At 67.1% G+C, this 15,201-nt stretch overlaps 1 protein-coding gene across 2 annotated transcripts; it reads right to left on the reverse strand.

Annotated features, from left to right (window-relative positions):
• Positions 1–3,689: 3,689 nt before the first annotated feature.
• SCARF2 (scavenger receptor class F member 2) lies at positions 3,690–14,996 on the reverse strand. Of its 2 annotated transcripts, none has more exons than XM_025267170.3 (11): positions 14,805–14,996; positions 9,938–9,996; positions 9,726–9,827; positions 9,045–9,564; positions 8,752–8,970; positions 8,488–8,616; positions 7,819–7,922; positions 7,628–7,745; positions 7,200–7,330; positions 6,029–6,181; positions 3,690–5,301 (listed from the first exon to the last, which is right to left on the reverse strand). In XM_025267170.3, exons 1-11 carry the CDS (start codon positions 14,954–14,956, stop codon positions 4,454–4,456), a joined length of 2,535 nt encoding a protein of 844 aa, XP_025122955.3. In that variant the 5' UTR covers positions 14,957–14,996; the 3' UTR covers positions 3,690–4,453. The 2 variants fall into 2 exon arrangements, with proteins under 2 accessions (XP_025122955.3, XP_025122956.3); XM_025267171.3 differs by having other exon boundaries at positions 7,200–7,315; positions 14,805–14,995.
• Between the last annotated feature and the right edge of the window lie 205 nt (positions 14,997–15,201).

Genomic DNA, 15,201 nt, shown 5'->3' on the forward strand with positions numbered 1-15,201 from the left:
GCCATGTGTTTCCAAGGCTCCCAGACCACCAGCTGCCTCAGGTCCAGTATTCAGCCCAGGTCACAGCTCACCCGGTGAGGCCCTGACCTCCTGACTTCCTTTTCTTTTTCTTTTTTTTGGTGTGGTAAAAGACACACAGCAGGGACTTCACCATCCTAACCCTTTTTAAGTGCATAGCTCAGTAATATTAAGTACACTGCCATGGTTGTGTAGCGGTCAGCACCAGCCATCCTGATAACCCTTCCATCTTGTAAAACCAAAACTCCGTCCCCACGAAAGGCTAAGTGCCCATCCCCCCCTCCCCCAGCCCCTGGCCGCCCCCCCGCTTTCTGTCCCTCTTCGAATCTATTGTAAATACCTCACGTAAGCGGAAGTATATAGTATGTGTTCTTTTGTGATGAGCTGATTTCATTTTCATTTAGCGTGATGCCTTCAGAGTTCACCCTTGTATTATGTGTCAGAATTTCTTTCCTTTTTAAGACTGAGTAATATCCCATTGCATGAATGGACCTTCCTTTGCTATCCATTCATCTGTCGATGGACACGTGGGTCGTTTCAGCATCTTCACTAATGTGAAACTAACCTCTTGACTGACCCAGGTGACTCGGCCCTGTAGCTGGACTCATCCGCCGATGCCCTCACTCACCACGACTGTCCCCATGAGGACCCAGGGTACCTGCCCCACTGGACCCATCGATGTCTCCTCCACCCAGACTCTCTCTTGCAAACCCACACGCCCTCCTGCTTGTCCTCCAAGGGGGCCGCAACCTCTGCAGACACCCTCGCCTGTCTCTCAGACCTCTGCTCTCCTAACCCCACCCGCCAGCTTCACTGCCCTCTTGGGGGGCCCTGCATTCTGTGAGCCCCCCCAAAGGGACCGACCGCTGGGTGTGTTAGGGGCGCCCCTGCCCGTGTCATAGCCTCTCTGTGGCCTTAAGGAGACCTTGGCACCCACGTGGCTTTTTCCATCTGTGGCCACCTCAAACCATCTTCCTAGCAGCTACCAGCTCAATAGATTTAAGCTCAAAACAGACACACAGACAAACAGGCAAAATGGACAGACCATGAAACCAAAAGAAGCAGACACCGGAAATCGAGTCCTCCAAAAAGATCAAATTCTTCCTGTGCTCCCAACAGACGAGGCCCTGGCGCACAGGCCCCGGGGGCTCCCTGGGGCTAACATTAGCTCCCAGGTGCTACCCGGAGGAGTGACCGGGACCCAAAGACAAGGGTCGGGGCTGCAGGACCGCATGGGGAGATGTACTAGACAGTCGGCGAGTGGTTTTATTCCCGCGATGGCGGCAAGAGGAACATTTGCTAACAAGGAATGTCGACCAGGAGAGGTAGCAGCTGGCATTTTCTAGAGCTGGGTGATTGAGGGAGTTGCGAGAACGGACGAGGGGTCTGGCGCGTGCCAGGACAACTTGGCCTTTCAGGATCGGGCTCTGGGCCGATCGCAGTGGGGTGCGACCTTCGACACAGATAAATTCAGCAGTATCGTCCTGTGTCCACCTCCTGGCGTGTAGTGGGCTGAGCGCTTTGGGTACTCCTGTGCGCCTGCGGGGTGTGTGTGTGTGCGTGTGTGCGTGTGTGCGTGTGTTGCAGGGTCTGTGTCTCTCCCAACACTTCTCTGAGCTGGGGGCTGTTGCGTGCCGCACGCCCGTGCCGCCTCCGTGTCCCGCGCCTGGTGGCACCGCTCAGTCTCTCTGCTGGTCTGGTGGGTAGGTGCAGGTGCGTTTCAGTGCATGTGTCTGTGTGAACGTGTGTGTACACTCGTGTGTGCACGCATGTGCGTGTGTAGCTCAGCCTCCGTGTGGCGTGTGCTCCGGCTAAGGCCTTCTCCAGTCCCACATTCCTCCCGCTCCTTTGTGCTCTGTGCTACAGAAAATATTTGCGTTTCCACGACTCATAATTTTTCCTCCTCAATCGCTACCAGATGTGGGTCCTGTGGTCCCCGTCCCCATGGCAACGGAGGTTCCAGCAGCTGCGGTTCCCTTTTGTGGCGCCTGCCTGCAGGCCCGTGAGGGGGGAGTGGGTGTCGGGCTGGGGGGAGCGGTTCCCGGCAGCTCCCTCCCCAGGCTGCTACCTAGGCCGTCCTGGGGGCTTCCTGGCCCGGGTGCCCCAGGCCACAGCATCTGCCCCCAGGGCGCCCGGTGGCAGGGCTGCTGCAGGAAGCGCTAGAGGCGCCCCTGCTCCATGAGGCGCCGACACAGAGGGGCTCCTGAAATTCAGGGTCTCCGATGCCCAGAGGCTCCAGGGCAGGCCTGGTGGATGTGAGATATGGGGCCCAAGCCCTCTGGTCGCCTCACACCATGCTGATCCAGGCCAGGGAGTGTTTTATCTGCTGGAGCAGGGGTTGGGGGGTTGGGGAACAACAGGGTGGGCACAGTGAGTGGGGGTGCCCAGCCACTGCTGCCCGACCCACCGCCCTGCCCTCCACCATCCTCCTTGGTCAGTGCCCTGCCCTCGCCGGGCCTCTGCCCCTTCTAGCCAACATTAAGGCTGTGTTCTTCGCCTGGCAGCCAGCATGGCCTGGTGCCGAAAGGAAGGGATGAGGCTGTGGCCAGGCGCGGGGCCATGGCTGGGAGGGTGCCCGGCTGGCTCGAGGGAAGCCACATGCCCAGGGACCGGGAGCCCGCCTTCCACGTGCGGCCCGACCAGGCCAGAGGCGGGGACCACGGCCACAGGAGCCACGCCAGATATCCACCCGTACCATGAGGCGTCTCCACTCAGCTGGCTCGGCCCCTGCACAGGTCACCGACGTGGACCTCCAGGTGGCATCCGGCCAGAGGACCCGAGACTCGCTGGGGGACACCTGAGCCGCCAGCACTGGGCGCACTCCGGCTGGTCCAGGGTCCGCAGGACGGGTGTGGGGAGCTGATGGGCGCGTCTTGGCCAAATCTCCTGACAGAAAGAGCTGGCAGCGGGGGGTGAGGAAGAGGCCTGCCAGGCAGAGGCGGGCGATGGAGGAGCCCAGGTGGGCGGGGCCAGCGCACACCTAGAGAGGTGAGGTTCTGGAGCTCAGGAAGGTCACTTGCAAGGCCCTCCTGAGGGCCACAAGCCCTGAAGACACGGAATACGGGGCCGCAGAAAGAAGGGCAGGCCAGAGAGGGGCCCAGCCGGGGCCAGGCAGTGGGGAGCTGCCTCCAGGCTGCTGCCCCTTCCCCCCAGCTCCCGCGTGCTGCCCCCTCCCCCCAGCTCCCGCAGCCAGCAAGGCTGGCGGCTGAGCCTTTCCGGCTGAGGACAGGGAGCCCATTGAGACGGACAGCGGGGCTCTGTGCACTGCCAGACGTGGCCCAGCTGGAGGCTGTGCCCCTGGCCTGCTGCCCCCTGGCCCCAGCCTCTGACCCGCCCCAGACACACCAAAGAGCTCGGGGCCCCAAGCGTACAGCAGTGGCCGGTGGGGAAGGTGCAGGGCAGGGGTAGCCACACACCAGCTCCTTCCTCGTAACCACCCTATCTGTTCCTGCCCGCCTGCCCGGCACCACCAGCAAGGGGGTGGGCTGAGTAGGTGCCCAACACATTGGATAAAAAGATCAAGGCTGGGCAGACGGACAGGACGCACTTCCCACGTGGTCCTGGGGGACCACACCTGTGCTCCCAGATGCCACTTGGGTCACGGGGTGCCAGGTCTCTTGGGGTGAAGTCCTTGTCAGAGGCCCAGCAGAGAGGAAGCAGGCAGACCATGGTGGGGGGGGAGGCACTTTATTCGGAAAGCTTTGGCCGAGCCCCTGCCAAGAGGAGCCCATCCTGGGGCCCCCGGGGGTGGGGGGTGGGAGCAGCCCTGCCGGGGGCCTATAAATACATCTCCTCAGGCCACTGGAGTCGCCCCTCGGATTCCCAGGCATGTGGGGTGCTGGGAGGCCATCAAAACCAGCTCGACAGCGGAGGGGGCTGGGAAGGACTGGTGGGGGACAGCCAAGCCCCCTGAGGAGCAGAGACCAGCCCTCCTCCCCAGGCTCCTATCAACCAGAGGCCCTGGGGCTCAGCCAGTGGAAGGAGCCTCTGGCCAGGGTCACAGGGAGGGAGCCTGCAGCCAGAGGCGCCAGGCCTTGACTGGAGAGGCATCCAGGGTGGAAGTGCTTCTGGCCCCAGCCAGTGAGAAGGCGGCCCAGCCAAGGCACTCTGGGCCAGTGGGAGGTGTTCTCTAGACAGAGCCCTCCTGCCCCTGGCCTTGGAGAGCCCGGCGGGCAGACAGGAGCCCTCCCCAGGGAGGCCGTGGGAAGGGAGGGGTCAGCGAAGCGCCTGTCAGGCCTCAGCCACCGGGATGTGGCTTCCTGCCGCAGCGAGCACGGTCCTGTCCAGGAGGGCCGCAGGGCCTGAACCAGCGAGACGCAGCCTCCCGCCCGGCGGCTCCAGACTGGGGCCCCCGCGGGAGACGCGGGGGCGCGAGGCGCGGGGTGCCAAGCAGCGCTGCTAAGCGGGGAAGTTGCAGGCCCATGGGGCGCCTTTACTACAGCGTGGGCGCGCCCGCCCTGCCCGGCTCGCCCGCCAGCTCCCGGCTCTTCTTGCGGGGCGGCTTCTGGATGGGGGTTTTCTTTCGAGGGGTGTCGGATCCGGGCGTGCCGGCTGCCGCCTTTTCGGGCCCCAGGGCCTCGGGCGCGGGGGGCGCGCGGGCCGGAGAGGAGGGAGGCGCGGAGCGCTTGGCCTTTTGCGGAGGCGCCGGCTTCTCTCGGGGGCCCTGCATGCCCGGGGGCCCCTCGGCGCGGCCCAGGCTGCGAGTCTTGTCGCGCAGCTCGGCGGCCAGCATGGAGGCGGCCTCGGGCGCGCTGCGCGGGGGCCCGCCAGAGTCCGTGGGCTCTGGGAGGCCCGGGCCTCGGCCCCGAGCCCGAGCCCGAGGCGGGGAGGGTGCCCCGAGGGCCGGCCCCTCCTCCGCCAGCCCGGGGGGCCGCGCCGACGTGTCGCTGGGCGTCCGTTTCCTCTTGCTGGGGCTGGGAGCGGCCTCGGGGCCCGCGGGTGGAGGCGAGGGCGCAGGGGCGGCGGCGGCGGCGGCGGCGGCGGCCCCGGCACCCTGCTTGCCATGGATCCAGGACACCTTGGGTTTGGTGGCGGGGTCGGGTGGTGGCGGCTTCCGACGCTCGGGCGATGGCGAAAGCGACAGGCCTCGGGCCTCGTCTCGGACCCGGGCCGGCCGGGCCTCGCGCCGGGCCACGCGCGCATACAGCGCCCCTCCGGGCCCGTCGCCGCTGGACGCCGATCGCTCGCTGTCGGAGGACGGGGGGAGGGGCGCCGCCTCCTCCGTGGGCGTGGTCACCGGCGCCGCGGCTGGGGCCTCCGAATCCCGGCTCTCGGCAGCCGCCTCTGACCAGGGAAGAGCGGGCCGGTCACCGCCCGCGGGAAAAGCTTGGCCCTCCAGCTTCCAGGCGCAAGCCACCGCCGGCGCCCCCTCCCGTCCTCTTCCCGCCCTGCTGGTGCTCAGGAATCCTGGCATCCAGACGGGCCTGGCATGCTCCCCGCGCTGACCGCAGACTTGGAGCCCCTGGGCAAGACAAGGGGCTCCTTCCTGGGCCACCGCCCCTCGGCCTCGAACCTCTCCCGCACCCCATTCCTGGCCTCGGGGCCACCATGACCACATCTGACCCTCTATTCCTTATCCTTCCTTAAGAGCAATCAAGACTCAGGCTCACCTGGTCACCTGCCCAGAGTCATTCATGGGGACAGTAGCAGGAGGAGAGGGGCCAGAAGCCCAGAGAGTGAGCCTGCTTCCTGACCTTTGTGAGTCAAGGCTTCCCGTCAAAGTGTGCCTCCAGACCCTGAAGACTCCCTTTCCTGTCTCCTCTTGCCAGCTCCTCCCCCAGCCCAGAAACTTCTCTCTGCCTGGTGTCCCCAGCTGTGAACCCAGCCGCGGCTACCTCCCCAGACCCCCACCCGAGTCTGGTGCTGGGCAGCCTTAGCTGTATGTCCCCCACCCCCAGCTAACAGCATCACCTGCCCTTCCGCCCTGTCCCTCCGAGCAGAGATCTTTTCAGCGAGAACCCTTTGCTGGGTCAGAGCAAGAGGGGTCCTCACCCCAAGGAGACGAACTCACCCTCATGGGGTACGCAGTACACGGGGCCTTCGTCCGTGGTATCGAAGGAGGAGAAGGAGGCCCGGGAGGACCATGATGGTGAGGGCTGCTCCAGCCCCGAGGGCGGCTCCAGGAAGCTGCAGTTGAGCGTGTTGTCCAGGTCGTGATGGGCCACTGGGGAGGAGGGAGGCACAGCTGTCAGGGGCCCTGCCTTGCCCCAGCCGGGGCCCTCACCAGCCCTCCTGCCACGGTGAGGTAGGGACCCAACCAGCCGTACCCCCAAGACTCTAAGCAGGACAGGCAACTCAACAGGCCTCTCCCAGCAGCCAGGGAGCTGACCGAGGTCAGGCCGAAAGTTACGAAGAGAGGGAGCACCTGGCTGGGAGACACCATCAGGCCCCCCAGGCCATGCTTCAGACCCCGCCCTGCGGCAGTTTCTGAGAGCAAATGCGCAGTGGAGAGGCCACCCTTTGGCTCAGCCCACCTCAGCAGGCTGCCACCCCCAGGCACAGCCTCCACAGATGTAGACCCTGCCAACAGGGAATCCCAGAGGCTGGCCAGCCTGTCCCCCTTGCACAAACAGGAGGTGGGCTCCAGCCCCTACACCGTGTCCATAGACCCCGCCATGCTGAGTGGGCCCAGCGTGGCTTTTCTCAGCTGTCTCCACCTTTACCTCCCAGGAGACTTCATCACCTCGTCCCCTTCATCTTTGGAAACAAGTGGGAAAGACACAGAGAGCTTCCACCCCGGTGTGAATCAGTGCAGACAGAGAAGAGAAAACGGCATGCCCTGCAACCCAGAAGCTGACCCGTCCTGACAGCGGTGGGGGCCCAGGGGTCAGCCTGCCCCCTTTCCAGGGAAGACCCTGGGCACTGCCAGAAGTCTGGGCCGGGGACGGGGGCTTCTTGCGGCAGGGCATTCCCACGCACAGGTCCCGCGTCCACCTGCGGTTCCGCACCAGAACAGACGGTGCGTTCACTCCCGCAGACTGCTGGGCGACACGGACGTCCAGGCCACCATCCCTGCCTTCCTCCCAGGCTCCCCCGTATCCGCGAGCCCTCTTTCCTCGCCCTGGGCGCACCTCCCCTCGCCCCTCCCATGGACAATCAAGGCCCCGCCATTCCTATACTGACCCGGTCACGCCCACTTCCCGCAGCCGCCTGCGTCGGGAGTGTTCCCCGGTCATCCTTACCTACGACCTTGGGCAGCTTCTGCCTGCGGAGCGGGATCCGGGGTAGCTTCATGCTAATACGACTGAAGCGTCCGCACAGGCGCTGCGGCGCCTTCTTCCTCCCCAGCGAGAGCTCCCTGCGGGGGCGGGGCCTGAGCGAAGGGGGCGGGACCGTGCCTTGGCCGGAGGGGCGGGGCAATTCAGCGGGTGCCCACCCATGGGGCGGGGCCGGCGGCGGGGCCTACAGTGGACGCGGGGAAAGGGGCGGGGCCACCGGGCGGGGCGGGGCGGGGCGGCAAGCGGGGCCTGAGCTAACCCGGGCCGGGGCCTACAGTGAACGCGGCCCCTCGGGGCGGGGCCTGAGCGAAGGGGCGGGGCCGGGAAAGGCGCACCTAGCCGCAGACCCAGCGCGACGCGCGCCAGGCTAGGGCCCGGCCGCGAAGCCTCACCCGCGCGCTGGGTCCTTGCCGCGGCAGGCGCAGCAGCAGCCGAGCAGCGAGAGCAGCAGGCCGAGGAGCAGGGCGAGCAGCGCCCCGGCGCCCATCACGCCCTTGCGCTGATTGGTCTCTGTGGGGAGCGCCCGATCAGAGCGGCGGCCAGCGACCGCCGCGCCCCCGCCCGGTGGCCCCTACCCACTCACCCAGGCGGCAGGCACCGGTAACCGGGTCGCACGAGTCTTCGTGGCAGCTGCAGGCCTGGGCGCAGTCCACGCCGTGGAGCCCGGGCGGGCATGTCAGGTTACAGCTGCGGGAGCGCGAGGTCAGGGAGGCGGGCGGGGTCTGGGGGCGCCGCCGAGCTGCTCTCCGAGACGCCTCCAGCGCTCGACCCCGCGGCCGGCCAGCCCCGCGTTCCCTGGCTCCACTCTCTAGGGACTGCGGCCAACCCCACCTCCAGCACGTCCTGGGCGATCAGTGTTTTGGAAATGCATAGGTGCACTCCAGCGCCGGGGAGTCTGGGGGCCCGGCCGAGATCACTGGCCGCGGTGCCCACTTCGGGGGCTGACTCTTGTGTACAGGGAAGAGAGGCTGCCGGACCAGACCCGTGGGTGTACGTGGAGGTCCCTGCTCACTTCATATCATCAGCTCAGGGGAGCCCACTGACCACAGGCTGACCTGGCCGCCAGATCCGGCTTGAACGCCGGCTCCACACCAGGGCAGGAAACTGCCCCCCAAGAGCCCCTGGTCGCTCCCTAGCTGGCTGAGGGCCAAGCCTGGGTCCCACCTGGTCGCCAATACAGCAGCACCTGGGGTCTGGCTGGAGCCCTGTGCCGGATACTGACTCCTCAGACCTCTCGTCCCCGGGCACTCACTGGGGCCCATGGACGCCCGGGCTGCAGAGGCATCGTCCGGACTGGAAGTCGCAGTGGCCGCTCCCGCAGTCGGCACACACGAACGCGCAGTCCTCGCCGTATGTGCCATTGCTGCACTTGGTCTCACACCTCGGAACGCGGGGAGGGGGCGTCAGTGGAAGCAGGGCCAACGACCCTGAAGCCCACAGAGCCCAACGCGGAGGGCGGTCGGGGGAGGGGGGGCGGCGGGGGGCTGCGTGTCTGGGGCGCACGCAGGTCGCTCACCGGTCGCCGATCCAGCCCGCGTTGCAGCGCGTGCACTTGCCGGTCACGTGGTTGCAGGCGTGCCCGTCGCGACACGGCGGGCATCGGCGGCCGCAGCCCTCGCCGTAGAAGCCGGCGGCGCACGGCTGGTCGCATTTGGTGCCGTTCCAGCCGGGCTCGCACGTCAGGCAGCGGCCCTCGGCCACGGTGCACGGCTGCTGACCCTTGCACTGGCCGCATCTGGGGAAGGGACGGGAGGCTAGGCGGGGCCCGGGCCGGCTCACTCCCGCCCCCTGGGCGGGGCCCGCGCTTACCGGCGGCGGCAGCCCAGGCCGTAGAAGCCGGCGGGGCACGGCTCCCGGCAGTACTTGCCCCTGTAGCCGGGCTCGCACGCGCACGTGCCGTCCACCGGGTGGCAGCGGCCGCGGAAGCACTGGCAATAACGTTCGCAGCGCGCGCCGAACGTGCGCTCCCGGCACTGGCAGCGGCCGCTCTGCTGCTCGCACGGCGACGTGTTGCAGGCGCACTGATTGTTGCAGCTGCGGCCCCACCAGCCCGTGTGGCACAGGCACGCGCCCGTCTGCGGGTCGCAGCGCGACGTGGCGCTGCAGTAGCACGCGCTGGCGCACTGCGGGCCCCACCAGCCGGGCTCGCAGCGACACGCGCCGCTCCGCGGGTGGCACGCGCCGTGCTGGCACTGGCACGCATGCTCGCAGCGTGCGCCCCAGCGCCTCGCGTGACAGGTACACTGGCCCGTCACGTCCTCGCACTGCCCGTGCGGGTGGCAGACGCACAGCTCTTTGCAGTCGGGACCCCAGAACTGGCGCGGGCACTCTGCAGGAGTGGAGACCGGGGCAGGCCCAGGCGCTGGCGAGAGAGCCTGCCAGCTTCCCGCCCGGCGCCCCGCCCCCGAACCAGGCCCCGCCCACTCGCCGCTCCGCCTCCCGGCCAGGCCCCGCCCCTCTGGGACCCTGCCCGCCCCGCTCCGCTCTCACTGGTGTCGCAGTTGGCCCCGAAGTAGCCGTGGCGGCAGCGGCACTCGCCAGGTCGCACGCACACCTCGTTCTCCGAGCACGTGGAGTTGCCTTCGCACACAGCTGCGGACGAGACGGGCCGAGGTGTCCCCAGTCCAGCCGCCGCACTTGTCTCCTCCTCTCTGTGCACCCCCGCCCCCGAACCGGCCCCGATCCCAGGGTGACCCACTCACCGATCCCACACTCGTCCCCCTGCTGCCTCCAGCCGGCGCAGCACGTGAGCTCCTGGGAGCTGCAGGCAGAGAGACTGGCGCCTGAGTCTGAGCCCCTCGCGCTGGGACCCCCCCCCCCTCCAGCAATCCCCACCCTCCCCTCGGCAGGTGGTTATCGAAGGCGCTGCTATAGGTTCGGGGGACTCGAGTAAGTCACATTTTTCAGCCATCCAGAGCAAACCCTGGGAGGCGGCAGAGCGCAGACAACCCCCAAGAACTCCACAGTTCCCTCTACTTGGGGGTCTTGCCTCTCCTGATCTGTGCCCTCTTCCCCCATCCGCTGGGCCTGAGAAGAGACCCCAGGCGTCTGAGGAGGGGCAGTGGTGAGGTGGGGGTGGGGCAAAAGTCTCTGGGCCTCTAGGACTTGCTCCAGTGAGGTAGCCTAGGGCACCCCGGGGTGGGGCGGAGTCTGGCCCGATGGGTGTCAAGGGCTCAGACCCAGACAGTGCCAGGACTGGCTGGGTCAGGCAGCACATCAGGATGCCCTGTTGGGGCTGAGACAGGCAGCCTCTGAGCGAGGTGGACTTGGTGAGGGGTCTGCTCGGGCAGGGGACACCCAGGGAGTCTGTCCAGGTGAGGAAAGTGCAAGTGAGGGCTGCAGAGCACCAGGGCGAGACTCGGGCTAGAGGAAGGCCACACTGGAATGTCCTCTCTGTGCAATTTCATGAAACCTCAACTTGATTTGGCTTTTCCAAGGAACAATAGGAGATAAGAACTTCCTAAGTGCCCCATGTTGGGGTGGTGCAGCCTCCGAGCCCTGGCATGATAGGGTGGGCAGACACAGAGGTTCGGTGGCCCTGCCCAAGTGAAGCCATGGCCCCTGGCGAGGGTCATGAGGGCTGAGGTGGGGTGTGCCCACACTGCGGGCAAAGGAGGTCGAGAAGGGACAGACACTCAGAATGCAGGTCTGTGGAGTCTCAGATCCTAAAGTCACACGGCCTCCGTCCAACCTGAGAGCAAAGGAGAGGGTCTTGGGGAGGATGGGAACCCAGAACTGGCCATGTGTTGGTGGAGGATGTGGGAGGGGCCTGATGGCCCTGGTGGGTGGGGTGTCAGGGAAAGGAAAGTTGAGCTGCCCCTTAGCAGGCCCCTCAGAAGATGCCCTCCATGTTCCCAGCTTGAGATGATCACTAAACCCCAGGTGGCACCCAGGACCCCAAGGGAATCCCCTCTCCCGGAAAGGGCTGGATTCTCCTTTGGGCCAAAGATATGGGACCTGAGGAACAAGACCCATAAAACCCCAAACTTCAAGGAATGGACCAGCTTATTTTCCACAAATGAAACTGGAAACCAGAGACAGGAACACTCAGCAGGGCTGGCTTTTCCTGACTCCCAGCGTCCCCACCCACCCAGCCCAGCCCTGCCCTGGGGCTCCAAGGAGCCCATCTGCGGGGAGACCCATCACCCCCTGCCTCTTCTGCCAGCCTGAGCCCAGGACTCTGGATGGAGAGCCTCTGGAGCTGGTCCTTCTGCAGGCGACCCCACCAGAATGGCCTGCTGGGACAGCCTGGGAATACTGCCCACCTTCCGTCCCGGATGGCCTGGCCTCCTCGCTCTGTGACCAGCTTGGGAGCCTGGCCTTAGGGCCACAGGAAGGTGCATCGGATGTCTGGGTCTACCACTTGTTGTGTGACCTTGGGCACAGAACTTAACCTCTCTGAGCACCAGCCGCTATATCTGTACAATGGGTCCCCATAGGTTTGGCAGGAGGATTAACAGAGTGAGATGTCTCCAGCTTTTGGCACCAAAAAAAAAAAAGTCACCCCCCCAAAAAAAAGAAGTCACCCAGGAAATTTCCTGGTAGCTCAGCTGGTAAAGAATTTGCCTGCCGTGCAGGAGACCCCGGCTCAATTCCTGGGTTGGGAAGATCCCCTGAAGGAGGGCATAGCATCCCACACTAGTATTCTTGCCCGGAGAATCCCATGGACAGAGGAGCCTGGCGGGCTGCAGTCCATGGGGTCACAAAGAGTCAGACACGACTGAGCAACTAAGCACAGCTCAAGAACTCACCCAAGGCTGCTGTGTGCACTTCAGCCCATGCTGAATAGGCTCCAGAAAGCTCCCCCAGGGTGGCTGGCACCCAGGCCCCACCCAACAGAGCTAAAAACCCCACCCGCTGGCGGGACAGAGCCCATGTAGAGGACGAGCCTGTGGGACCTCTCCTCCTAAGACGGGAGGCAGAAAAGGCTGGGATGGGCTAGCAGCCCGGCTGCCTCAGATCTAATGCAAGTCAGAGGTCAAGAGAGAGGGCCGGGGACAGGGCAGCTCTGATGCTCGGGCGGGACCCTGTTAGTCCAGGCCCCGCAGCAAGCAGGTGGTGCCCCGCCACAGAGCGCGGTCCCTGTATCTGGAGCTGTGCTGATTCAGACCTCGATCTTGAACCCACCCAAGTGCACTGCCCACTCACTGTGCCAGTGTCTGTCTGGCATAGTGTCTGTGCCAGTGCCCTCTGCCCCCACACCCCCTGGGACTCCACGACGGCCCGGCTCTCCTCCCACCCCGCTATGGGCACCCCCTCCTCTGCGCCCCCTGCTCTGTCCACTCTGGCTCCCTCATGAGGCTCCCCAAGTCCCAGCAAGACACCGGCAATGCCTTGGAGGCCTCCTCCGCGTAAGCCCCCACCCCAAGTTGACTCTATCTCAGGGTAAGGCCTGTCTTTCCAGGCTGAGAGGCTGGGACCCCGTGCCCTCCCAGAGACAATGCACAGAGAAACATCTGGCTAGACCTTCCAAAGTGGATCCAGGAGACAGGCCACTTGTCCCCTGCCCCCCCCACCCCCCGCCACCTCATCCTGCCTGCTTCTCTCCCACCTTCTGTCCTCCTGCCCCAGGGTTTCCGGGGCCTCAGTCTTCTCAGGAGCAGGCAGAGCTCCGGTGGTCTCTCCTCCACCATCCCCGTCCAAGCCACCTGGGCCCCTTCCGCACTTCCAGCAGGCCCTCAGCAGGCAGGGCCTGCCCCCGACACCGCCGGGCTCTGCTCCGGGCTCCTCTCCCCCGGCCTCTCTCACTCATCACCTCCGGTTGGGTCTCCCCGCTGAATACCTCCTCCCTAGCTCTTGCCAGATGTCAGATGACTTGTGGTAAGTCTCCCCCCCACACACATGCACACACGCGCGCACACACACGCATGCACACACACATGCATGCGCACACACGGGACAGCTGTGCCCTGGCACTGCCAGGTCAGCACACAGAAAGCCTCTGGGGTTTTACTGACAGAGCTGCTCCCCTCCGTGGTCCTCCTGCCTCCAGGCAGAGGCAACAGCTAGTGGAGCTTTGAAAGGCCCAGCCTTGGGAAGGTCATGGAAGAGATGGTCCAGACCCTGGGGAGGGAGGCGGGGCCCCCAGTGGCGGTGGTTCCTGTTAACCAGCTCCACACGGGACCAGGGCCATCCCCTCTCCCTCCCCTTCAGGAGGCGGGTGCACCCCCGACCCTATTTGTCAGGAGCAGAGTCCAGCCCGAAGACCTTAAGCGATGTGCCCGAGGCCACTCGGATGCGGAGGCCTGGGGATCTGAAACCCAGCCCAGGCTCCCGGCAACTGGAACGGGCCATCCAATGGGGAGGTCCGGGGAGGGGGAGCGCGGCCAGCTGGCCCTCGGGTCCCCCCGGTAAGGACCCCCACGGGGAAGGAGGGCTGAAGCGAGGCACAGGCCGGCGGCGATCGCGCCCTCCCCCCTCCAGGCAGCCCCGCCCGCCGCCGCCGCCGCATTCCTGGGGCCGGGGAGGCCCGGGAGGCCCGGGAGGCGGCGGCGGCGTCGATGTGAAGCAGATGGCGGGCCAGGCCGGCCCCCGCCCCGGAGGCGGGGCTGGCAGCGGGGAGGGGTCTGCGCGCCTCGGGATGCGAGCTCGGAAACCCCGCGCGGCCCCTCACAGCCCCTTGTCTGCGGCGACCGCCCTGCCCCCGGACGCGGCCTCCCTGGGCCCTGCGGCCCCGGGCGCCCCGACTGCCGGGGGCCGGTGGCCGCCTCTCCAGCCGCCTGCCCGGCGCCTCCCTCCCGCGCCAGAGCACCCGCACACGCCGGCTCCCCGCCCCCGCACGGAGATGCCCTTGACCTCGCAGTGGCCCCTGACAGGCCGACCGGGCCCCCCGACCCCGGCGCCACCCCCGGCTTCTGGCCCGCGCTCTTGGTCCTCCGTGCGCGGTCCTGGGCCCCGGTTCCCCGGCCCCCACAAGTCCTGTCCTCGCCCGGCCCACACGGGCTTCCCCAGCCGGCTCCTGGGGCACCCGCATCCTCCCTGGGTCCGCATCCTCCCGAGGCCGGCGCCCGCCCTTGTCCTGTTCCCGCTCCCGGCCCACTCTGAGCGCAGGCTCCTCGACGCCCTGCTCCGTGACCACCCTCTTCCCACCCACGTCCGCTCTTCCCAAGACGCCAATCTGTGCTTCCCACTAGCCTGAGACCTCCCCGGCTCCCCCCGCGCAGGGAGGAGGCCGCCGCGGGACTCTCGGCCTCCCTCCCTCCCGGCCCCGGCCACACTCTTCTGCCCGGGCCCTGGCACATGCCCTGCCACGGGCTCGGAATGCGCTTCCCGTCTTTTTACGGCCCTTCCAACCCGGCCCAAGGGTCCTTCTTTTCTGGGTGTGAAATCTCGGGCCCCGTGTGTCTGCCCTCCTGGCGCCCGCTGCCCTCCGCTCTCCTCTCTCCCGGGGTATCCTCGGACGCACCGTCGTGGCCCGGCGCCCGGGCTCGGCCTGGAGCGGAGCCGGCGTCGGGGAGGGCCGCACGAGGGGCCCGCGCGTTCGGCGCAGGGCAGTCCCCGGCGCCCCCTCCCCTGTCTCGGCCCCGGGCGTCCCCTCCGGCCCCCTCCCCCAGCCCGGCCGGCTCCTACCCGGGTGCGCGGCACACGTTGCGGCCGCGCGGGCTCAGCTCCTGGGGCGCCGCGGGGCCGGGCAGCAGCCAGAGCAGCAGCAGCAGCAGCGACGGCCCCCCGGCTCCCCGGCGCCGCGCCGGCCCGGCCCCCCGGGGCCCTGCGCCCTCCATGCGGCGCGGGGCAGGCGCGGGGCGGGCGCGGGCGCGGGTGCGGCCGCTGCGAGAGCGGCCGGAAGCGGAGTGCACGGCCGGGCGGGGGGCGGCAGGAGGGGCGCCGGGCCGGGCAGGAAATTCCACATCGGCTCCCTGATCCCGGGCCAGCCGCGGCCGGCCAGGCGGCAGCGCCCGCCCCGCGCGCCAGACCCCACCCTCCGGCCGCGCCACCGCCCCTCCGCGCGGCCCCCGCCCCCAGGCGG

This window comes from Bubalus bubalis, chromosome 17 (genome assembly GCF_019923935.1).
Source record: "Bubalus bubalis isolate 160015118507 breed Murrah chromosome 17, NDDB_SH_1, whole genome shotgun sequence".
NCBI classification, from domain to species: domain Eukaryota; kingdom Metazoa; phylum Chordata; class Mammalia; order Artiodactyla; family Bovidae; genus Bubalus; species Bubalus bubalis.